Raw genomic sequence first — 17,080 nt, 5'->3', positions numbered from 1 at the left:
CATAACTAACCAATAATTTAGATTCATTTCTTAAATCAATGATCATTAATTCACCCACAGAATTTGGGGATTGCCACTCAATTATAAATTGAACTATCATCTACTGACAAACTTCACAACATCAACAACTAATTTCTTAAATCATAATTAGATTCTGATTTCCATTAATCAAAACATAAGTAAGGTCACATGCTTTATGCTAGCTAATCCTCCACTAATCTTGAGTGTTAATCACATTACTTCCAACAGTCTCCTCAATATGAGGGCCCATATTCACATTTTAAATGGACCCACCAAAATTGTTACAAAACAAAACCACCACTCTCTATCTCTTTCTCTCTCTCTATATCTATCTCTTTCTCTCTCTCTCTCTCATAGTCATTATATAATTCACCAATTTAACCACTAGTGCTTCAACCATTCAGCTCCTTTTCTGCCACTACTGCTCCATGTTCTCTCATTACAACCATCACTGTTTTTTTTTTTTGTTATATAACAACCTTGTTGAATCTTAAACACATGACACCTCAACCATGATTCTTACCCTTCACTTTTTACCTTAAAAATATTTCATTTTTATTTTTCATTATCAGAATTTTTTTAAAGTTGAAAATTTTCTATACCCTTTTCTTTATTTATATAGAACTTTGTTCTAGTTTGTCATATACACTAAAAAGTTTGAAACTTTAACAATGTCTTCTTCTTCTGGTTATCCTATGAACAGTGTCTTGTTTTCTCTCTTGTTTCTTTTTGTGCTTGTTGCAAAAGTTAGCTTTTGCTTTTCTACCAAGGTAAATTCAAAACTAGTGTCTTTTTTATTGCTTTTTTGGTTTTGGTTTTGATTTTGAGTTTGTGAATCACAGTTTTGAAATCTTGATTGAATTTCAGGTTTATGTTGTTTACATGGGAAGCAAAAGTTTGGAATACCCAGGTGATATTTTGAATGAAGATCATCAAATTCTTGCCTCCGTTCATAGTGGAAGGTTAGAGATATTATCTATGAAGCACTGACACAGACACTCGATATGACACTATGACACTGACATGAACACGTCAACACCGGTAAAAATTTGAAAAAATGAATTAAATGAATGTAATCACATGTATCAGTAGTCTCGTGTCAGTGTCGCACACCGAACACGCTTTCAATCACAAGTGTCAGTGTTGCTGAGGTTACTATGAATAGCAATTTTGGATTTTATTTACAAATTCTGCAGGTGTTTTCAGCTGTAGTTGATTTATTAATATACTATTGTTGGAGATTAAAGTGATTTTGTTTTTTCATTTTTATGTTTTGAATGTTTTTGACAGCATTGAAGAAGCACAAGCTTCTCATATTTATAGCTATAGACATGGTTTCAGAGGCTTTGCAGCTAAGCTCACTGATGAACAAGCTTCCAAAATTTCTAGTAAGTTTAGTTGTTTTTCTGTTTTTAATGCTGGTTAAATCCTTGTCCCTTACTACCACCTATGTCCCTAAATATAGGACCACATTGATTAAATCACAAGAGTTAAGAAAGTTGATAGTGTTATTAATGATTGCAGAAAAATATGTGATATAATAAGGAGTATTATGGTGGTAAAAAAGTAATTAATGCAGTTAAAAATTTGAAAGATATCTCAAGAGAATCCTATATTTAGTTACTAAGGGAGGTAGTAGTATTTATTTTTGCTAGTTACTACTATACTAGTTTGATTTAGAAAGAATATAATGGCTTCTGTAACTTGAAAAATTTGAGCAGAAATGGCAGGAGTGGTTTCTGTTTTTCCAAATTCTAAAAGAAAGCTGCATACAACTCATTCATGGGATTTCATGGGACTTTTGGATGATCAAACCATGGAAACACTTGGCTACTCAGTTAAAAATCAAGAAAATATCATCATTGGTTTCATTGATACTGGTGAGTATCTTTGTACTATTTTAAGTAAAGTTTCAGCCTTTATGATAAAGTTGATAACTTCTATGGAAAAAAGTAACACATTCATTCTCAAGTTCAGTTATTGTTCCATGATGTGGCATTTATTAATCGGTTCACAAGAATTTTCACTTCCACACTCATTTATTACTTCACTAGCTGAAAAACTATCACTTTATTTTTTCTGCTTTAGCTTTAGCATTATCATGTTTAAGGAAAGTAGTATGACTAATGGTAAAATCCAAAATTGGAATTTAAGGGTACTCTTCATTGGGAATTTGGGAGGCCCCTACTTTGAACCATGTGAAAAACAAATTCACTTGAAGAGGACTGAATTAGTACAAATATATATATCACCGACATTTAAGATCGAAGGCATATTTGGTGTACGACACATGTGTTTATGTTCAATCACTTTCATTTTTATAAATTATTACCGGTGTCTACATGTCATGATCAGTGTCGTGTCGTGACTGGTGTCTATGTCGGTGTTTAATAGATACAGATGTCAGACATGACTACCTTGGTAAAAGGGAACATGTGGATGTTCATCAAATAAAAAAAAATGGAATTTTAATTACATCATTATGGCATTCAAATTCCTACTAATGAACTCTAAATATATTTTTTTATTCATTTCTTGTTCTGTTGTTGGTAAAATTACTGCATGATATGAAACTTAATATCGAAAACATCACATTGAGGAAAATGGTTTAGGCACTGCATGCTGAAAATGTTAATTAGTTGGATTTTGTTAGTAAACATGAATTTATCACAATGAGTTCTGTTAATAATAACCATGATTCACCAGGAATTTGGCCAGAATCTCCAAGTTTCAGTGACACCGACATGCCTGCAGTGCCACAAGGGTGGAAAGGTCATTGTCAATCAGGAGAAGCATTCAATGCCTCAACTTGCAACAGGTTTGTGGTTAACTGTTGCCCTCAATACTCCTTTCATGACTTCACATGAATTAGTTTCCAGAAGGGTTTTAAATAAAGGTCTGCTACCGCAATATTGACTGTAGCATAATGGTTTTTTATGTTAACGCGACCGTGATTGAGCCTGCATAGGCCACATTGCTCTAAAATATCAAAGGTCGTGACACAACCGCGACCTCTATTTAAAACACTGGTTTCCATTTGTTTCACCTTCATTGGTTGATGATTTATTTATGGAATAGGAAAGTGATAGGAGCAAGATACTATAAGAGTGGATATGAAGCAGAGGAAGAGTCAAATGCAAAAATCTCATTCAGATCAGCTAGGGACAGCACAGGACATGGTAGCCATACAGCTTCAATAGCTGCAGGGAGATATGTACAAAACATGAATTATAAAGGACTAGCAAGTGGAGGTGCAAGGGGAGGTGCACCTATGGCTAGAATTGCTGTGTACAAAACATGTTGGGATTCAGGTTGCTATGATGTGGACTTGCTAGCTGCATTTGATGATGCTATAAGAGATGGTGTTCACATTTTGTCTCTTTCTCTTGGTGCTCAATCACCACAGGGAGATTATTTCAATGATGCTATATCTATAGGGTCATTTCATGCTGCAAACCGCGGCGTGCTTGTTGTTTCATCTGCTGGAAATGAAGGAAATCCTGGTTCTGCTACTAACCTTGCACCTTGGATGCTTACTGTTGCTGCTGGCTCAACTGATAGGGATTTCACTTCTGATATCATATTAGGAAATGGTGCTAAAATCACGGTAATTTGAAGTGCTTTCATAATTACACTTTTAGGCCCCGTTTGGATAAACAACTTAATTAAGAGCCTCATAGAAGTGCATTTGTATAAGCTATTTCTATAACAAAAGACAAAATAAAATCAAATTGTTTTTGTGTAAGCTATAAGTTGTTTTCATAATTTTTCTTAGAGAGCTTATGGAAATAGCAGAAAGCAGCTTAAGTACTTATGTCCGTAGATAAGTTCAAATAAGTCAATCCAAATAGGCCTTTAGGGTAATATGTTAAAAGACTAAAACCATAACTAACCTATTTTAAGGTAATTTGTTGCACACCATGAGGAACCTTATTATTTTTCTGTGATTGGATCAGGGTGAAAGTTTAAGTCTCTTTGAAATGAATGCCTCCACAAGGATAATTTCTGCTTCTGAAGCATTTTCCGGATACTTCACTCCTTACCAATCCAGGTGAAGCAAGGTACTTAAAAGTTAGAACTAACAAAAAAATCACTGCAAAATGATGCCTTTTAAACTTATATTATATTTGGTTTTGTAGCTACTGTTTAGAGAGTTCTATGAATAAAACAAAGACCAAAGGGAAGGTTCTTGTTTGTAGACATGTAGAGCGTTCAACAGAATCAAAAGTGGCAAAGAGCAAAATTGTGAAAGAAGCAGGTGGAGTTGGCATGATACTTATTGATGAGGCAGATCAAGATGTTGCCATCCCATTTGTGATCCCTTCAGCTATTGTTGGAAAGAAAAAAGGACAGAAGATTCTATCCTATCTCAAGACTACACGGTTTGTTTATAGTTTGCAAATTAACTATACTTTTATGGACCTAAATCCTCTACAAGTACAGTTTGGTACTATAGAGGTAGGGACCCGTTAGATTTAGAAATTTCTCTCTCTAAATATAATTCTGCCTACAGCTGCAACATTATACTGCAGCTATGGAGGGTCCAATTTTTACTGTTAGGGCTATTATCCAAAATCTAACTTCACATTCTGTTATATGTTGAACAGTAAACCTATGACAAAGATATTAAGAGCAAAGACAGTAATAGGAGCTCAATCTGCACCGCGTGTAGCGGCATTTTCTTCTAGAGGTCCTAATGCATTAAACCCTGAGATTTTGAAGGTGAAATTCTTATTTATATGCAAATGAATTACCATAATCTATCTTAGCTTACTTTACAATATCGATCATGATTTTTTTACTTCTTTGTTGGACTTTACCGAGAATTAGTTAATGAGGTATCAGCTCAGTAGTTAAAGTCTGACCTTGTAACCTCTTACGACTGTCGTAAAATGACCATAACTCTAACTGTAAAACTGATATTCGTTATGTAGCCTGATATCACAGCTCCAGGACTAAATATTCTTGCAGCATGGTCTCCAGTTGCTGGAAACATGTTCAACATTCTGTCAGGAACTTCCATGGCTTGTCCTCATGTAACTGGAATTGCAACCTTAGTCAAAGCTGTTCATCCTTCGTGGTCTCCATCTGCTATCAAGTCGGCCATCATGACAACCGGTATTACATTACATACTCATATTATTATCATTTTCCAAGACCTACATTTATCTAAATCTAATTAGTTATTCATCTAAATAAACAAAGTGATACAGAACTCCTTATAATAGGATTAAATTTCATTTGACCCTTGATTGCTACTAATCTAGACAGTGAGCACTCCACTGTATCACCAAAAAAGAAAACAAAATACATACACCTTTCAATTCACTTGTGATTTTCAACCAAAGTTGTTGCCATATTTGATATTGCAGAGAATCGCAGTCATTGAATTATATATTATGTATTTCCTCTCAAGAAACTAATTGTGAATTTTTTATTTTGCAGCTACAATCCTAGATAAGCGCCACAAACCGATCAGTGTAGATCCGGAACAAAAAAGGGCTAATGCATTTGATTATGGGTCAGGGTTTTTGAACCCTGCAAGAGTTCTTGATCCTGGTCTAATCTATGATTCTGAGCCAACAGATTTCATTACATTCCTATGTTCACTTGGTTATGATCAAAGATCACTCCATCTTGTTACAAGAGACAACAGCACTTGTAAAAGCAAACTCACCACTGCATCAAACCTCAACTATCCATCCATTTCAGTTCCTAATCTCAAAGACAACTTTTCAGTTACAAGGGTTGTGACTAATGTTGGAAAAGCAACAATTATATATAATTCTGTAGTTTCTTCTCCACCTGGTGTTAATGTCACCGTTGTGCCGAACCGGTTAGTGTTCACAAGAGTTGGTCAGAAAATCAAGTTCAGTGTGAATTTCAAAGTAACTTCTCCTTCAAAAGGATACAAATTTGGATTTTTGTCATGGACAAATAAAAGGTTACAAGTTACTAGTCCTTTGGTTGTAAAGGTTGGTTAGATAACAATGATTGTAAATATCTATATAGGGCTTTGAGTATGTTATTATAATCAATAGAACAATCACAAATCATTCATACTGAAAAATTATGATGTAGATTAGATTATATCAATGCCAAAATTGTGTTAGGTGTATGATTGGAGAAGTAACAGTTACCTAAAATAAATCCAAAGAAATCTTGTATTTAGGTCATGCAATGAAATTACTATGAAATTCGTTTTTATTTGTCAGTTTTCTGCAGCAAGGTTGATTATACAGTATTTTGAGATGAAAAACACTTGTCTAAATCCCATTTTTATTTATATTATAAACTATTGGATTTTGGCAACAATGTTACACAATTTAAGGATCACATGTTTCATTTTCAATTGGTTTAATTACTGTAGAGTTGCATAAATATATTAATAATTTCTAATTAGGTTCTTGAAATAAACCTAATTACAAATCATTGGCAAATTTGTAGACCCAATTACAAACCTTTTATTTAAAAAAAAACAATTAGAAAAAAGCTAAATAATTCAAAGAAATTTAGATTAATTACACTTAGGTCGTCACAAGGAAAAAATATATCTTACCAAGTAAGTAATGCAAGTCAGATGATATAAAGGTTGCAGAGACATTTGATATGTTGGGGAGCAGGTTCGAACATGCAACTCCACAATTTCTAACGTTTAGTGTGTGTGTAAGTCCATCGCTAGATTATTTAAAACCAAAATAAAAATATTGCAAATCAGTAACATTATATCCCGACAAACAAATGAATGTCTGTTTTTTGGTCGACATATAGCTCAAAAATCTAGCAAAAAGGTTGAAGCTCAAGCCAGGTTTTTATTTTAATGGCCTCAAGCCAGGGTTGTGGACATTCCTTAGTAAATTTTCTCGATCTCGTATACGCGAATTACATTTTAAACTCTCCATGCAGTCCTTGGTTGCATTGTTGCATAAAATATCTAAGGATTTTTTTTTTTAATCCACCAACTTTATGTTAATACTAAATTTTGGTCCTTAAGTTTCAAAAATAACTTTCTTGTACCAATGTCCTTTTTGTACTCCTAGTGTCTTGGAAAATGAGACATCTACGGTATATGTGAAAATGTTACTACTTTCAGGGACAAATTGAATAACAGAATATTTAGTTAGAATTATAATGTGTGTGTGTGTGTGTGTTTATATCAGCAGGAGTAAAAAGGGTTAATTAATAATATATACAAAATCCCACTATACATCTTAGATCCATCTAACAAAACAATACAATATACTCAGCCTGATTGATCAAGGTAATTGATAGATGACAGTACATTTAGAAAAGAATATTGTGCACATGGTCAATCCAGTGCACTAGAGGCTGTTTGAATACTCTTATTTACCTAGAGCTAGAGCTACCATGACTAGATGGTCTCTCCTTATTTTGTCGTTCATCTTGAATTTCTTCTAAGTCTTCATACTCAATTGCTCTTCCAGCTTGTTGTTTCCAATATGTAACCAACTTCTTTAATCGCGCAATTTCTTTTGAACTAACATTTTTGCTAGGGTCGTTCACAATCGATCTTACTCGTGATGCGTACCTATAAAAAAGTATAATGGAATGACTGTTAGAACATGAGAGAATTTAAGCTGGAACATACTACTACAATTTCTAAGGGCTAAGTGTATGTTTGGATTGATAGTCGGATTGTAAGAATCACATTGAACCGCCGCGATTTTGGCAAAAGATACTTACACTTTGGAGCTTCAACCAAATCACATTGTCGCCGTGATTTTACCAAATCCACGTCCAACCCAATACCCAAACATACAATAAGTATGTGTTTGGTAGCAGAAAACTATTTTTTTTACCATGTTATGTTTCACGTTTAATTACAGAGCTGTCATCTTGTTTTTCAATTTGTTCGTATTTTAAAGATTTATACAATGATGATAGCTAGTGGAAATGAAAATATAAACATTTTCTCAAACCAAATAGACCCTAAGCTTTTTCAAGTTAAAAAAATAATAATAAGAAAATAAGCATAACAAATAACATACGTGAGAGAGTTATGAGTCTCATCCAAGCTTGATTCTATTGGAGAGACATTGACAAACATGAGAGTTTTGGCATTACCACCAAGTGAATCACTCATCAACATAGTTAACTTGTGATTCCTGTAAGGTGTGTGTTGGCCACCAGAAGATAAAGCACTTATAACATCTCCAAGTGCTGATAAGGATTTGTTGATACTTTGTGCTTCTTTGAGTTGACTACCCATGGAACCTGACTTTTTCACTCTTTCTGAACCAGCAAGATCAACAAAACTCAGCTGCAAGTTAAATCAACATAAAATAAGTTAATGTACGTAACAGTATTGCGATAATACCTTGAGCTCAAGAAACAATCAATACTCCACATTGTTGCTAAACAATGTAGAGAAATTTTACGCTAACATAATCATATACTCGTTTTTTGGCACTTTCTTTACATATATTTAAAAAGTCTTAAAAATTGATAAACCAATAATATCAATGTAGATCAAAGGGAAAAAATTGTAAAGAATACCTTTCCCCTTGCAACTGACTGGCTTTGAAGGTTGGTACTTTCAATTACTATTGAAAGAATGAGATGAGACCTTGAACTTTCTTCATTCATTTGTGTCCCGGATATATGTCGTCGCTCAGAACCCTTTTGTATTATATAATTCAATTCTTCAATTGTGGAAATTGACATCACTGTCACATTTTCCACAACGACCATTCCCTAACATCAATGAATTAAAAATGAAACTGTTATGAATAAGAGTCTAGAACTTATTTTGAAATATCTGACAGACTACTTAAACACTTGCTCGAAAATATGGTTAAGTAATATGTGAAGAATGTTAAGCAACTAGTCAAAATTAAGCAAACAGATGGACATCTTTAAATCATTTTTCGTGACCAATGGTAAATGGTTTGCACTCAAGTAACAAAAATATTTGCAAATGGGAAATCACAATGACGACATAAGGATCATTACCGTTGAATCCTTCTTGATATCCAATCGAGAATGCTTTGCATTCTTAGGTAACAGAAGATCTATTAGGGTATCTTGATATAATTCCACCATGTATGCCTGCATTGTTAACACAAGAGAAGTCAACACAGGATAATAAGCAGAGTATTATTTAACTCTTGTGATTGGTAGTTGTGAAAATCACACAATTTAGAGACTAAAAAATAAATTCTTTAATCGTTTACCTATTGAATTTTTATGCATATAACCACTAGATCTAATGACATGAAAATTTTCAACCTGAGACTAGAAATGAAATTTGATTCTTATCCATTTCAGAAATATTACCTTCAAGGAAAAGGAATACTTGTTACTATCTCTCCTTAAAATTCTGAAAAGTTCAGCAATTGCACGAGGTGTAAGACCGGGGTTGTCTTCTGATCCATAGATTGTGAATGTCTTTCCAGAGCCAGTTTGACCGTAAGCAAATATGCACACATTATAACCATCAACAGCAGATTGCACCAAATACTGCAGAATAAATTGTGACGAAATTAGTAATGAGTTTTAGGCTTAATTATGATCTATAAGATGTCATAGTAAGGCTTACCCTTGTATCCTCAAATACAGTTTCTTGAGTTGCATCACCACCAAAAACACGATCATATATATACTGTTTTGGATTATCATCTTTCCAGAGAAACTCAACAGTAAATTCATCTACCGCAGTAACAGCTTCTCTTTCTTTCTCAGCAACCTCTTTTTCACTGATAGGTCTTAACCGACAATAAACCCTGATCTTGCCTTTCATGTCTAATAAAACAAGTTGAAAGGTTAAATACAGATCAGGCATGTAAATATTTCAACACATTCAAATAGACCTGGTCAATTACCTTCTATTACATTAAAATAACGTTTTCTTAAAACTTGTTCTTCTTTATAAAGACCTTCCATTTCGGCTAGTTGAGCCCTTTGCATCTTCAATATGGAAGCTGTCTGTTCATTCTTTCTATCAATATCCTGGACAAACAATCAGACAAAAAAGTTGATATGTTTTTTAAACTAACAATACAATGAAAAATAAATAAAACATTGAAAAAGGCATGTGTTATTCTAGGTCTGAATTATACAAGTATTATTGACTAGATAAGTCTCAAATTACAGGATCTAATATACACACTATTGTACATAAACCCTAAGAAATAATAATGAGAATATAAAAAACATTATACAAGTAAAAAGTTACATAAGAGTTTAAACCTCTTTCATTTCTCGCAGTTCTTCCAGTTCCTTGAAATTATTTTGCAATGCAGCCAATTCAGAGTCCTTGACTGAAATAATAGACTTCGCAGCCATTAATTCTTGTCTGTACCCTTCTATCTTTCTTTCAAGGTCATACACTTCAGACTTCACAGCTTTGCGTTCTTGCTCAAGCTTCCGTTGAAGAGAACTACTCTGCATTACAAAAACCATCATTATCTTAATCTTATAGTTTTATAATTTTGAATAATGATTTGTATCTTCTGTGTTACCTCTTCAGAATTCCTCTTCTCAAGCACAGATAGCTTCTGTTCCAAAATCGCCTTTTCACTTCTCAAGGTTTTGATAGTTTCTTCAGCCGAATCCAGCTCACCTTTACAATGTTTTAGCTCATATTTAAGCTTTTGTAGCACCTATTGATACCATTGAAGTCCGCATTTTATAAATCCAAAGTCAACCAACAACCATAATAATAAAATAATTGATATTGTAAGCATGAATAATAGTTTCATACAGTAGGTATATCTTACTTGGTTGTTTGTTTCAACGAGATCCTTTTTGGAACTGCTCTCTATAACCTGGTAGATTGCATATGATTATTAACACAGACTGGTAACTAAAAGATAAAATATGATTCATTTCATGGAGTCAAGAACTTTACCTGTAGCGCCTGATCTTTTTTATTGCATAGTGACCTAAGTCTTTCACAGTCACTTGTAACTGCTTCAAGATTTTGCTTATTAGCTTTTAAAGATTCCTTCAAACCCTCCAATTGTTCTTGCATTTTTACTTCCTTTTCTTGCTTCTCACTCAAATCTTTATGCAACTAGTCAAGACAATTTAAAGTTATAACTAATCGACTAAAACACATTAATTAGACATCCCAATCACATATGATATGAACATAACAAGTCTCTTAATTGTATGCAAAATACAATCAGTACCAAAATTCAACATTGACAAGCCAAAGCTAAACAAATAAATACTACCATGTAACAAAGCATAAAATACTTTTTTTTTGAGAGAACAAAGCATAAAATAATTAATTATTCAGTTTGGTGTTTGATGCACAAATTTCATAACACGTTATATTATACATTAGAAGAACTTTAGACTTACTTGATCAGCACTTCTTTGAGATTCTTCAACAAGTTTTGATAAATCTTGAATGCGCTTCTCATACGATTCTAAATTAGGAGGCTTTGAATTGATAGAAGCATCTCCATTCAAAGAACTACCGCCACTAGAAGATCGTGCTTTCGAATAGCGGCGCAGCATTACATCATTTATGTGTGTCTGAAGAGCTACACAAATTTCTTCACCCTACAACAAAGCCACAATGCCAGTGAGTAAAAATAATTTCAAAACACTCGAGAGCTTGTATGGTGTTAAGAAAGGTGCTATACCTGCTTGGTTTCAAACTGGAATATGTGAAGAACACCTGCTACTCGCATTTTGAAAAAGACTGCTGAATTGCTGCTTCCAAATTGCATTATGTCTCTCAACTCAGCCGAGTGCAAATATTCCTTAGGAACTGGACGAAAAAAATGAATCTATAGACAATTGATTAAGAAAAAGCACACAATTAAAAGCATAGTTCATTTTTTTAATATTAAATAATAATATAACTTGATCAGTTTATATTTATGCTGAATCATGCATACCCCTCTTTTATTGATTCCAATTATTATTCGTCCGGGCAAGAGTCCAATAGGATCATCAATCTTGCGAACGTTGAAGAAAACTGAATTCCCATAAGGGAGTGCTCTCAATATACGCAGAAATTGTTGTCTTGCATCATCTTTTGTCTGATGCTCCTATGAGAAGAGAAAAAAAAAACATTGTATCAGTGAAAATAAAAGAAAAGAAATTTGCAAGTACATACTCATCAATTATAAAGCATATGCTAGAAGCAAATATCAACTTTCCAAATTCTAAAGAAACGCATAAGTAAAAAAAGTCAGAAATTCTGACCAAAAAAAAAAAGACAGAAATTACATAAACAATGAAGGAATGTAATTAGGGAAAAAACTTTTTTGCGGGAGTTAGAAAATACATTTAACATGTGCTTATTGTGTAAATAAAACTTGCTACGAATTAGGGAATTAATTGATCCTCCCTAAGATATATTCTTGCGATTATAAATACACTCATTCCGTGCATAGTCATATATACAAAAACAATTAACAACTCAGCTTTATCTCAGCTATTTATCAAAGGTAATATATATATATATATATATATATATATATATATATATATATATATATATATATATATATATAGACACACACACACACACATGGTTTTCCCCATACCAATGAACGATATCTAGAGAGAATATCAAACTCCCATTCACGTTTTGCTCGTGTCATTGAAATTTGTCTGGGAAGGAATCGCTCCAGAAGTGAATTCCAGTTGCTGAGAAGCACAAATTACAAACGTAATAAGAAATAGAATTTGACAATTTCACCCACGTGGAGAAAATTTAAAAAGCACTAAACATTGCTGCAAGATATTTACTTGCAAAATGAACATTGTAAATGACTTACGTGCATGATTCAGGTGTGCTAACAAATCCAATCTCAGCCAAGATTTGTAATGCAGAAAGCTGAGCAGCATCGTCTTTTCCAACAGGATAATTACCCAAAATATAATCATGTTGCATCTGTAACAACGCATTCAACATCAACAAATCTATGAGCTTGAAGGTATTTTCAGCTTCAAAGTTAAAGTAAATATGCTTTCAATCATTTGTTAGTTTTCATACTTGTACATAGGACAACTGCACAAACATTGGATCTGTCACGGCTTCATCTGACTCACGAAATAACTTTTTCTTGAATATCAGTTTACAGTGCAAGATTTCTCCTTTACTTCGATCTTTTGCTGCTCTAAATTCCGTCAAGAGATCCCCAATATATTTGTTATCATCTAATCCAATGTACTCCTCTGAGCAACAACAATAGAAACCATTAGACTAATAAATTAAGCTAGGATATAGAACTGCCACATAACAATTGAGGGGAGATTGAAAATGGCATACCATTCACAGGATCAGGTGATTTGGAACTTGTAACAACTTTACGACATTCAAACAGACTAAAGCTAGAGTATGTTGACAGTTTAATGAGCCCCGCAAGTTCCTAGAGTAAACATGTCGAGTAAGCAACAAAAAGATATATACACAAAAGAAATTATGGTATCAAGAACTTCACACAGAAGCATACAAACTAATACAAAATAGCATTCTTTCAACACATACTTAGATTTCCTCCTACAGATGAGAGGACTGCAAGAAAGTATTTTAATATCTAACCAACACGGGCCAATTTTCATGCAGCCACATAAAAGAACGATGTCTGGACGGTGGCTATTGAGGTAAACAGCAGTGCTATTTTATGTGGTTGACAATATAAAGTTGGCCAACATGAACAGTGGGTAAACCCCTAAAAAAAAGTGGAAGGTTGTCGAACTAAAATGTTCTATTACCAAATCAAATCTAAATAATTTCTATATATTTATAACGATTTGTACAAATAGATTTACAGGAGAAACTAGTATTGAAATCCTTGGATTTTAGTATCTACAGATAGCAATTATGAAAGTCTAATAATAATGATGATGATGGTGGTGGTGGTGGTGATGATGATGGTGACTAATACCCTTTTTTTAGTTCAAGCCTCAAGTCTTATTCAATTTGTAGAACTTTGAAATTGGATACATATGGATAACCTTCATTACATTGAGTAGATTTTGTCAAGAGACTTCTCTTACTGCTCCTAATCATGTTCATTGAACTCATTTGTAGTCTTGAGTCCTATCTATTTCACATTTCACTTACTCGAATTTTCAATCTCCATAATATTTTGAATATATTTACATTAGTTATAAATGCATGCAAATCCAAACAGAAGCATATGATATAAGAGTTTGAAAGAACCTCGACAGCATCGGCAACTGTTGTTGACATATCATATGTAATTTCTTCAAAAGTCTCATCTAAGAAGAACACTATAGTTGTAAGCTTTCTCCCAGTCAACAAAGCTTCAATCTCTTCTCGCCCAGGTATTATATGTCTAGGACCAGCCTTAACAGAACGCTTCAAAGCATTCAACGTATTTAACGCAAGGGCTTGGATCTCAGAATCAGTAGCAACATTATGTGCTATGTTATGAACGTATTCTGACAGATAAATGGCAATGTCTTTACTTGGAGACATAGAGGATGCACATGCATACATAAGCTCCCATGATTTGATCAAGTATTGCCTATTTTTAAGACAACAAAAATCAAGAAAATACCAAGAAAAGATGAAACAGGACACTCAACACTAAATATTAAAGCTACATACCTATCAGGGTTATTTCTTGTTTGTTTTGATATCTGAACAAAAAGCTCGTCTCGGAGTTCTGCGCGTTTCAAACTTTGCTTGTATAGTTTCCCGACAAGCTCAACTCGTTCATCTAAGCTTAATGGAGTTGCGCAATCAGACGAATCAACTCCAATATACTTCAAAATTATCTGGAATAACTTTGTCGCTCGACTTACTAAATCACCGTTAATCTTAAGCAACGCTGTTGGTATTGGATCCTACAGGATTCAGTTTGTTAGCTCTTTGTAGGTTAAAAAGAATTTTCCGTATTTAATTTGAATTTGATTACCTTTTGAAAAGACAGCATGTCCTCGAATGTAAATTTTTCACGAGCTTGGGGATCTGAAGATCTTTTAGAAAAAAATCCACGTTTCCCAGCAGATTGAATTTGTTTATGCATCAGCTTTAAAAATCCATCCACCTATGACAAACATTTATAACAGAAAATTGACAATATCAAATGCTAATGCACATAAAACAAGGACCTAAAATCCACTATTGATTTAGGTAATTAGTAAAACTGATCCATGAGACACATAACTGACAATGAAAAAAAGAAATTATTAAGACAGACCATAGTTTATATCTAGTCATTATCTAGATTAAAATATAAACTTTCTAACCTGAAATCTGTCGATTAAGGGTATAGCTCCAGCGAGTTCTGCTGGAACAGTCATAGACAGAGTTGACGGTGTGCTGCAAAAACAAAACAAATAAAGATTTTCAAAATTACTATTATTCAAAAAATACACATAATAATACGAGATTTTACTAAATAAAGATTTTCAGACTAAAATTGTCATCATTTTAAAATTTACAATACATCGCTAACAGAAAGAATGATAAGATACTCATTACTTACGGTGTTGCCAAATTCGAGCTATCACTATCATAGTCATCAGCATTGTTAGCAGCAGCATAGTTGTTCACATTGGTATTCTCATTGCCATTGTTAGAGCTAAAAGAAGATCTGCTTGTCATATGATTTTGAGCCATGGATGGTGGCCTATCAATGATCATGTTACTTTCTGATTATCTTAACATCACATATTAGCATTGCTTTATCCTTCAACTTCTTCCACTGCATAACAAAAATCCAAGACACAAGTTCAAACAACACATTTTAAAAACTAAAAAGCGACCCGTTTATGAACTCTGTTAATCCAGAGTTCGACCAAGAGGTTAGTAAAGGTTTGACCAAGTTTGAATTCAGGAATTCTCAATCAAATCAATTTGTCATTGACTGAAACACATTAACCATTTGAGCTATATAATTTAGTGTAATTGTATTGAAAACTGAAAAAAACCTCTTCAAACATAGGCACTAAGCAAACATGAATCAAATGAAGTACATGAACATAACATAACTAATAGAATCATCAAAACAAAACAAACAAATAAACAAGGAAATGAATGCATAGAAGGAAAACAAAAATCCCATTAGTCAAATTTGTGAAATAAGCAACAAAAAAAAACGATGAAGAGCAAAACAAAGACAAACCCAGAAACCAAAATGCTTGAAACATCAAACAAGGAAGCGTAAGATCGGAAAAAGTCAGAAACTTTCAAAAATCAAGCATTAACAGGCACATGAGTTTGAAAATTAGCACTGACCCAGTTGAGCATTGACAGTGAAATTGATAGATAAAATGGTCACAGAAACTAAGAGCTAACAAATGAAAATGAAAATAAAAAACCAACCTTTGAAACAGAAATGGAAGAGGACAACAATGGTGTCTGTCTGGAAAGAGGTTGTCTTGGAGAGAGAAGGAGATCTGAGAGAATGATGAATGAGTCCAAAATTGTGAAGAGTGAGAGAAACGAGGAAAGAGCTGAATGGAAGAGAGTTGAGAGAAGAGAAACACAAAGTCACATGTGCGTTATAAATGCCAAACAACCCTTTCTTTACTTTCAAATTATCAATAATTCACTCATTTTTACTTTTTACTATCAAAATTACTTTTTTATTGTTTAAACTGAATATTTTGCGCGTAATTGGATAGATTAATTTTTCGAGCCGGTTTGAATCTCAATGTGGCTAAAACTCTTGCTCAAAAAATTACTCGTGTTTGGAATTACGTTGAACAACGCATGTATAGGCTGATGTTAGGATTTTCAACTTCTTAAAAGTCACGTTGAAGTGGCATTGGGACGTGAGAATAATGTTTCGATCGACAAACAAAACAGATTCTATGTATTATGTTTTCACAATTTTTTAGTGATTAACTAAGAATGAAGGAATTGGTTAAACAAAAACTAAAAATAAAATGAAGGTTTAAGATTTGGAATTTGGCATGAATTTCTGTTTGGTTTTATTATTTTAGTACATGAAGATAAGAAAGAGGAAAAAAATTAGACTGAAAATTGAGTTTTTGAATTTGAATTAAGAAGGAAGAGTTTTTCTATTAGTTGGAATGGAAAACCAAACGGTAATAAAACCTAATGCGATTTTTTTGAATTCCAAATATATTTTTG

General features: G+C 33.2%; 2 protein-coding genes across 2 annotated transcripts; one reads left to right on the top strand and one right to left on the bottom strand.

Annotated features, from left to right (window-relative positions):
- Window positions 1-415: 415 nt before the first annotated feature.
- Window positions 416-6,235, top strand: LOC146900481 (subtilisin-like serine-protease S). The gene is made up of 11 exons (XM_085737715.1): window positions 416-791; window positions 889-983; window positions 1,312-1,409; window positions 1,743-1,901; window positions 2,728-2,839; window positions 3,100-3,628; window positions 3,978-4,072; window positions 4,161-4,403; window positions 4,629-4,743; window positions 4,956-5,139; window positions 5,467-6,235. Exons 1-11 carry the CDS (start codon window positions 693-695, stop codon window positions 6,003-6,005), a joined length of 2,268 nt encoding a protein of 755 aa, XP_085593841.1. The 5' UTR covers window positions 416-692; the 3' UTR covers window positions 6,006-6,235.
- A 901-nt stretch (window positions 6,236-7,136) lies between these two features.
- On the bottom strand, window positions 7,137-16,454 carry LOC146900480 (kinesin-like protein KIN-14E). The gene is made up of 24 exons (XM_085738652.1): window positions 16,307-16,454; window positions 15,468-15,686; window positions 15,229-15,301; window positions 14,895-15,026; window positions 14,585-14,823; window positions 14,174-14,501; window positions 13,277-13,376; window positions 13,001-13,182; window positions 12,783-12,898; window positions 12,549-12,651; window positions 11,895-12,047; window positions 11,637-11,783; window positions 11,350-11,553; window positions 10,892-11,056; window positions 10,761-10,808; window positions 10,503-10,643; window positions 10,231-10,425; window positions 9,864-9,990; window positions 9,581-9,783; window positions 9,319-9,501; window positions 8,995-9,090; window positions 8,539-8,736; window positions 8,031-8,302; window positions 7,137-7,570 (listed from the first exon to the last, which is right to left on the bottom strand). Exons 2-24 carry the CDS (start codon window positions 15,623-15,625, stop codon window positions 7,369-7,371), a joined length of 3,765 nt encoding a protein of 1,254 aa, XP_085594778.1. The 5' UTR covers window positions 15,626-15,686; window positions 16,307-16,454; the 3' UTR covers window positions 7,137-7,368.
- Between the last annotated feature and the right edge of the window lie 626 nt (window positions 16,455-17,080).

The sequence above is a fragment of the Medicago sativa genome, chromosome 8 (assembly GCF_051527215.1).
Source record: "Medicago sativa cultivar Bolivia chromosome 8, Bolivia_mono, whole genome shotgun sequence".
NCBI classification, from domain to species: domain Eukaryota; kingdom Viridiplantae; phylum Streptophyta; class Magnoliopsida; order Fabales; family Fabaceae; genus Medicago; species Medicago sativa.
This window is presented reverse-complemented; position numbering and strand designations above follow the sequence as displayed.

Excerpts from the sequence above, each read along its gene's own strand:
- LOC146900481 (XM_085737715.1), top strand. The coding sequence starts at position 693 with ATGTCTTCTTCTTCTGGTTATCCTATGAACAGTGTCTTGTTTTCTCTC. Across the intron at positions 4,404-4,628 it reads TCCTATCTCAAGACTACACG|TAAACCTATGACAAAGATAT; the intron begins GTTTGTTTATAG and ends TATGTTGAACAG. Across the intron at positions 5,140-5,466 it reads GTCGGCCATCATGACAACCG|CTACAATCCTAGATAAGCGC; the intron begins GTATTACATTAC and ends TTTATTTTGCAG.
- LOC146900480 (XM_085738652.1), bottom strand. The coding sequence starts at position 15,625 with ATGATCATTGATAGGCCACCATCCATGGCTCAAAATCATATGACAAGC. Across the intron at positions 15,027-15,228 it reads CCTTAATCGACAGATTTCAG|GTGGATGGATTTTTAAAGCT; the intron begins GTTAGAAAGTTT and ends TGTTTGTCATAG. Across the intron at positions 8,303-8,538 it reads AGTCAGTTGCAAGGGGAAAG|CTGAGTTTTGTTGATCTTGC; the intron begins GTATTCTTTACA and ends TTTAACTTGCAG.